Source organism: Coffea arabica, chromosome 7c (assembly GCF_036785885.1).
Source record: "Coffea arabica cultivar ET-39 chromosome 7c, Coffea Arabica ET-39 HiFi, whole genome shotgun sequence".
Lineage (NCBI taxonomy): Eukaryota > Viridiplantae > Streptophyta > Magnoliopsida > Gentianales > Rubiaceae > Coffea > Coffea arabica.
In genome coordinates this window covers 5,861,764-5,869,485 of record NC_092322.1, presented here as the reverse complement: position 1 = coordinate 5,869,485, position 7,722 = coordinate 5,861,764, and the positions used below count along the sequence as shown (strand labels likewise).

Genomic DNA, 7,722 nt, shown 5'->3' with positions numbered 1-7,722 from the left:
TGCGTTTCAAGCTCCATGCTGCATGCTTTCTTATTTATCAATGTAACTAGTTTAGGACAATTCATTATTGAATTTATTAGACCCTCTTTGTTAGAGGTTTCTTTTGGTTTATCTGTAACTAAATTCCATCAGACACAAACAATTCCATTAAATGGATCCATTTTGAATATGTACAAATCATTTTATTAAATTGGGCATCTTCTTTTTTTTTTTTCCCACTACGCTAATACGTCGTTTATGCATTAAACTAAGGAACTAGGGTAAGTAAGGTCATGGGATCGTAAAGAAATCCTGTATCCATGGCATCATACATTTAACATCTAATATATTAGTATTTCTGCAAATTTTAAATCCTCTTATTATATGTGTAACGACATTTCTTTTTCTAAAACAAGAAATAATTCGGTTACCGGATTATCTTGTTACATTTATCTCACAATTTTCTGTTGTTAATCGATACATATAACTCCAATATTAATTTCTATCTGAAATTACTTATTAGCAATTCCAACTACTATTTACATAATTGTAATGCTTCTGTGGGCATTCATGTTTTGTACTCCACCGCGCGAAGCGCGGTTTATCCCTCCTAGTTTTAGATACGGGGTATCCGGACCTTCGACCCTACTAATTTTCCTGCAGTCCGAGAGGAGAGGCCCCGTTCTCTCGGACACGTTAACCCTGAAACTCGAACCCTGATAAGAGAGATGAACAACACTTTTCGAGGAGGGTACGTGACTAACTGAATTACCCAGGATCATACGATACTGCCGTATTTATGCAAGTCAACTCATTTTCCTTTTCCAAATCATCTCAGGCAGATCTAACGTAGTCGCAAATGGTGGGTGGATTCAATATCTTATTATTTGCAACTCAACTCATCTTCCTTTTCCGACCGTAGGATTCAAATCTTACAGCAATTTTTGGGAAAAGAATAATTTGGTCGTATAGCATCCAATACACCTCATGCAATGAAGCTCTCTATCTCGACATGCGCTTACCATGTGATGAGTTATATTCCATTGCAGCAGAAGCAGATAAAAAAAACGGTGGCATGCGCCCTTCAATTTTAAGCCGACATTGTCCATTTTCCCACCACAAAATTATTTCAGGGAAAAGTGATTAGGCACGCTGTGGATGTTCATAAGTTCGATATTATTGCAAAGTCAAGCGGTTATTTAAAAGAAAACCATCAGCTCCTCTCTGTGCAATGGAGAACAAAAAATTATCATCTTTCGTCTTTAGCCGAGGTAGCAATCCTATTTGACGCGAAACAGACGTTCAAGAATCTAGCTGCGCGCAGCAATAGGAGCCCCGGCTGATGTTCTTGATGGAACTAGAATGTCGGAAACACCTATTTGACGCGAAACAGACGTTCAAGAATCTAGCTGCGCGCAGCAATAGGAGCCCCGGCTGATGTTCTTGATGGAACTAGAATGTCGGAAACACAAAAATGCTGGTGTTTTTCTCGAATTTACTCATACTGAAGCGGGTTCTTCTTTTTGCCCTTCAAATATTCTGCGCCTGGCTTCCATTGACTGTCATGTATCCACAGGCGTAAGAGTCAGGCAACTAACTGATTTTTTCCCAACATGATTCAGCATTATTTTATTTTACTAGTGAATTAAGTTGGATTTAGCGGAAGGATAAAAATCTGGGGGAAAGTTTGGTAATTCAATAGACTTTGCGTTCACCAACCTGCTTTTCCCAGTTTGTTAGGCTTGTTATAGCAGACAAGGAAAGAGTTTGCACCGTAGCTCCACAGAGCAGTCCACCCCAGAGACCCATTCCTCTTAAATGCAACGCAAAGCCCAGTATTAAAGCCGTCGGAACTCCAACCAGATAATATGCCCCTAGATTTACATAAGCTCCCAAGTGCTGCCATCCACTTCCTCTTGCTACCCCTGAATGCAAAAGGGTTGCATCAAGTCAGAAGATGGTAGGAAATAAACATGTCCAGTGCCATATGATGTCACAAGTTTTGTATCGAAGTTCTAAAATGATGGATTTTGTGTTTATGTCATCCAAACGCAGTTCTCAAGTCAGGAGAAAATGGACAAGGATAAACAAATTTATCAGTTGACACTTGACGGAACTGCAATTGCTAATTTCTTCACATCTTTCCAGTGTTTTCACAATTTTTACATCCTTTCCGTGGTAAGGCATGGGTATCTTGTAATTGTTATGCTTAAATCTTAACCAATGTGAAACAAAATCCTCCATATACCTCAATGACAGCCATTATGATGTCTTCAGTTTGTGATCTCAAATTACACTCAACAAAGACAAGGAGTAGGACTAACATGGAAGTCAGCTCTCTTTCATTTTCGAAATCATATCACGAAGATACGAATTTTACACAAAATTATTGTAGTGTTTGTTTAACTCAAATTGCTAAGTTGCTCTAATAGTTAATTTAAGATTTGATGTAACTCTTTCTGATGTTACCCCAGTTTTCATGTCAGCCAACATATTGAGAAAGTAGTAACCCAAGATAGTAGGATACCTGATAACACCGCCTGTGTGCTATCCATCATGATGGAGATGCAGAAAAGAGGAGTCATGTCCTTGACATAGCTAATAACTTCTTTCTCGTCACTGAAGGCATATCCAAGTATAGTACGGCAGAGGAAGAGAGTAGTGCTTGCCACAAGAAACTCTGATACAGATACTAATAGCACCATGCAAAGAGCTACTCGTGCTGCCTGTGGATTCCCTGCTCCAAGTTCATTTGATACCCGAGCACTATAAGATAACAAAGGTTGTCTTTCAGCGGAAACCTTACTTGCATGAGCTCATAAGATTATTTCTGGATTATTAGGCTAAGAGATGTAGTCTATGTATCAATTTATTCATTGCATAAGAGTAGGGAGCAAACCTTGCAGCAGCACTAAAAGAGGCGGGTATTTGGTAGTGCAATGCAGTAATAGTAAAGCTGTTCGAAAGGAAATTTTGAATCAGTTACATTAACTTATTAGATTCTATCAGAGAAGCAAAAGGTCCAAAAAAAAAAAAAGAAAAAAGGCTAACCAGATAGATAGCACAGAGGTCTCCAGCTGAGGATTTCGTGACAGGCCAGACAGCAATATGATTAACTCAAATGCCCACCATTCCAGACTACCATCATTTTGCAAACAATAGTAAGCTAAAGTGATCAGGAAGATTAGTAGATAGAGTATTACAGAACCAGAGGAACGACTAATATGCATAGCCAATTGGAGAGGTTAAGAGATAAATTTACCAAACCATTACGGCAGAAGGGATGGCAAAACGGAGGAATTCCCCCATTGTTTGAAGAGCATCCATAGAGAAAGGAACACGGGAGTTTTTACAGGAAGAAGAATACTTCACATACAGCCCAAGCAAGATCACATTCAACCAATATGATATACCAATGGACAAAGCTGCTCCAGTATTCCCTAGATTGAACTTGAATACTAAAGCCCAACAAAGAGGCACTTGTAAGCATAGAGATGCAACTGTACTATACAGCATTGGAAAGATTAAACTCTGAGCCTGAAGGAAGCGGACAAGTGACTGGAGAATAACATAAGGGAATAGTGTAGGAATGAACCAAATCAAGTATATGCCAGCCTCGGTTGCAATTGCAGGATCTTGGCCAGTGAGTATTAATAGCTTGTCTGTGAAGATCCATAACAAGGATATTGGTATGCAAACCATAAAGAGATAGATGATGGCCCCATATGTATAAGCTCCCAGTCTTTGACATTGTTCTGCTCCAAAAGCCTGCTCACACAAGGTCTCCAGTGCACTTGACATCCCAAACTGCGTGATAGTTAATTCTATCAGTACTTAATCAAGTATGTTCTGGATACTACTTATCCAATATTATCACAGTTCTTAACAGTTTTTTTTTTCAGCCTTAATCTTTTAGTTGGCATGGAGTTGTTTGACATATATAATTGACTTACTACATCAGGCATCAAAATTCAGAGAGAAGCCATATTTGCAATTGGCGTGATTGAGAGCAGCACAAGTATTGATGATTCTTTCCCCAAAAAGCAAAACTTAAAATATCAACAGGGATGAGTCATGGCTCATGATACAAGGATATTCGAGTGAAATAAGAAGTCGGTTGACATGAGAAGAATGCATACATATTTGTACTTGTACAAACATCTTTGCAGCATATTATGCTAACTATGTTCAAAAGTGATTCTAGATTGACTACTATGCTTCTAGTACAAGACAATTTGCATACATACGCTTGCTTTGTCAAAGAATAGCTAGCATATCTAATAGCAAGTGATAATTGAGATGAGTTATTTGATTGATTAAAATCTTCAGCAGCATTTATCAGGTGAAAATTTTGAGGAATACGAAAGAACTTACAAGAACACTGAAGCCAGTAACATTGGAAAAAGATGTGGCAATGGAGACACCAGAGAGCTGGAGTTCCCCAAGATGGCCCAACATAAAGATTGGTGAAACTCGCAAGAGATATTGTCCGACTGTCGCTACTATCATTGGAAGCGCTATGCTGTTGACCCTCTTCAGTTCTTCCACATAAGGCTTGCACGTTGCCTCCTTTCTTGATCTCGTGTCCTCAACATTTTCAGATGGCAGCAGTGCCTCTTCCATCGCTCTCTTTTTCTTGAAGGACGACTACTGAAATGCACAAACTTCTCGTATTCGCCCGAGTCTTGAGACTATGTACAAAACGAAAATCTGCTTGGTTACTTAGCTTGCTATAGCTGGCTATATCAGGGTTAACAGAATCTGATGATGAGAAGTACCGGAGATTTGAGAATAACTCAATTTTTTGTTACTAGCACATGTGAGCATGATAGGATAAAAGTCACACATTCGTTGGTAATTCAGTGTCATTTTTATATTTATGTCAAATGTCTTATTTATTTAATTTATAATATATTATTTATTTAAATTTCTTTTATTATTACGCGTGATAAGTGAAATTGATACTGAATTTAACACCGAATAATAACATAAAAAATTATAATTGAATAAAAATAGGCCAGGCCTGGCTCGGGCTCGCCTCTATTGGCCCCGGAGTTGGTCAAGGAACTGCTGTGGGTCAAGCCGGCTTATCCTCATAATATAGGATTTGGGGCCGTCCCTGCACGGTCAAGGAGCTGATGACCGTCCCTGCACGGTTAAGGGCCAAGATTTGCCCTCAAAATTTTGTACGGTTGAGATAACACCATGTAACTCGATTTCCGCGTTAAATGTGGGATCCACCACTATCTGTTGTAAAAATACATTCTGTGAAAAAAAAGTTACATGATGTACAAAAAAAGTTACGCGCAATTGATAATAACTAAAATTGACAGGGACGGTTGTCCGTGCCCCGAGTCCCATAATATAGGAGGAGGAGTGGATCTATTCAGAGATATTTATTTTGTTGCCACAGTCCGTGCCTGCCCCTGATAGCCGGCCATGAACATAACACATAAAACAATCTCATCTGTTCTGTCCGCATGGAGAGAATTATAAAATTAAAGCATTCATGATAATTACACCGCCGGTTATTTCTCATCATAGTCACTTCAATAATTGTCTCTGGAGTCGAATGATTAATTTCTCCACCAGAAAGGAATATGATCTAGACTGTGTTTCTAACGACAGGCTTCTTGCCTGCACAAATTATTCTACGCCACCAGCGCAAAAGATCTTGAACATTTTTTTATTTTTGTTTCCTTCTTTTTGAACATGAGAACCAAGCCTAATGAGCAGAGACGAGTAGTCAGTTGATAAAAAATTGTCGGTGTTGAGAGGCTGATTTTTTTGTTTCTATGCAAGGTCTAGGATCTTAGCTCTAGACTCTAAAAGCCCACCGCGACTGACTTTGTGCCAGGAGTCAATGGTGTGTCCATTATTGGAGATTTAGATTGACAAAATAGCTAATGGTCAGAGTACTAATATTTAAGGGATGGGCAGTTAAGTCGCAGGAGGACCTCAAAAGTCACCGGAGGTTATTTTGGGATTAGGTTTATCTGTCTACTTTCTTGCTTATGTAAGAAAAGGAAAAAGGTTAGAGTACTACTATTTACTTGACATGACGGTCGACGAAGAAAGCATCCAGGAGGAAAAAGAGAGTGATTATTAAACTATGGGATAATTTCATAAGCCTCCCTGAGATTTTTAGCAATTTCAAAGAGCTCCCTTGAATTTTTAAAATTGCACCTATTCTCACTAATTTAACACTTTTGGTAACCAAACTTTAAATTTGGTAAAAATTTTAAATGAATGCCCTAAAAGACCCACCACAGCTTATAAGGTTTGAATCATTTTCCAAATACAGTCGTAACATACCTAACACAAATATAAGGAGAGAATGTGAGATTTTTAAGACCATGTTTATTGTTGATGAGCAATTATGACAAAAAAGTTCTATTACTACGATAGGCTACTCTTAATGGTGGAGATATATATATTTTAAAGTTTTTTTTAAAAGGAAAGGGTTGTTATAATTCTTTTAGAATTTGTGAATTTTTAGATTGGTAAAATTATCATAGTTTGGTAGTAGTCTCTTGTGTAATTTCTTTTTGAACCAGTGTTTCTTTTGATACCAAGAATTAAAAAAGATCGACAAACAAAAATTAGATCACATTCAAAGTCATCCAAAAACAAAAACAAAAAAAAAAGTCACTAGTTCAACATTCAGTGGTCAGAATTTATATTCTATGGTTTTATTGGCAAAAATATAAACAAGAGGAATAGGAAGGAGAAAGGAAAAAAATAATAATAAATCCCATTCTTTATCTATTCATACCTACAAGGTAAGTTTTATTAAGATGTTAAAACTAGTATTATCATTTTAGGTGAATAAGAAAGATAAGTATAAATTTTAAAACTTCAAGGAGCTCATTGGAATTTTAGAAATCTTAGCAGAAATTTCTGAAATTATTACTTGGACTTTTCTTATGTCAATTTTCTTAAGTTAGAGCCCTTTTTCTTCTTTAGCTTATACCATTGTAGCGCTCATTCAGGAATCAGGACGCACGTATTCGGATCCACAGTTGTTGAAATGTGTAATCATAAGTAATTGCCGTCAGATAGCAGGAAAAGGGTCAGGGATTTGAATTCAAAACATCTAATACTTAAAATCACTAGACCAATGCCTGATATAACAGCTGGATTCAGAGACTGATGAATACACAGAGTGATGACAGGGGATAATTCCTGCTTACCGGAGGTGCTGGATGCTACTATCCACAGTAAAAAAGGTTTTAAAAAATGGTGGCGTAACTAAAATCACTCTGTAGTCATATGGAAAAATAATAAAATAAAAAGAAAAACTAAAATGGTCTGTAAATATCAAGGACTGTGCAGAAATTAAATCCTTAATGTAATAATTGGACCAAATGGTCACAGTTGTCAAACATACTTTGGGTGGTACTTGAGAACAACCTATCTTGCAGATAACTGGATACCAGTCTCTTGTGTTGTCCTAGAATAGAATAAAGCTGGACGTCATGACTCGAGTCCGACTGCTGAACAGCTAGCTAGCGGTAAATGCTTACGCTATTCTCTGAATTCTTAACAGATGAGCACAAAGAGAGCAATTGAGCAAGGCGTTGATGAATGTAGAAGTTTGTGTTATAACACAGAGAAGAAAGAAAAAGGAAAATACTGGTAACTCCTACAGAAATTTTCCTACGTATTTATTAAAGTTGCAGGAACTATACCTAATCTACTCAAAACAAGTAATGATACAGTTCCCGACAATGTTTTGAAAAT

The 7,722-nt window shown here is 37.4% G+C and overlaps 1 protein-coding gene across 1 annotated transcript; it reads right to left on the bottom strand.

Moving 5' to 3' along the window:
• Nucleotides 1-1,359: 1,359 nt before the first annotated feature.
• On the bottom strand, nucleotides 1,360-4,663 carry LOC113699251 (protein DETOXIFICATION 14-like). The gene is made up of 7 exons (XM_027219466.2): nucleotides 4,354-4,663; nucleotides 3,242-3,786; nucleotides 3,031-3,117; nucleotides 2,879-2,935; nucleotides 2,507-2,745; nucleotides 1,699-1,904; nucleotides 1,360-1,538 (listed from the first exon to the last, which is right to left on the bottom strand). The coding sequence occupies exons 1-7, from the start codon at nucleotides 4,600-4,602 to the stop codon at nucleotides 1,479-1,481; spliced, it is 1,443 nt and encodes a 480-aa protein (XP_027075267.1). The 5' UTR covers nucleotides 4,603-4,663; the 3' UTR covers nucleotides 1,360-1,478.
• Nucleotides 4,664-7,722: the final 3,059 nt, after the last annotated feature.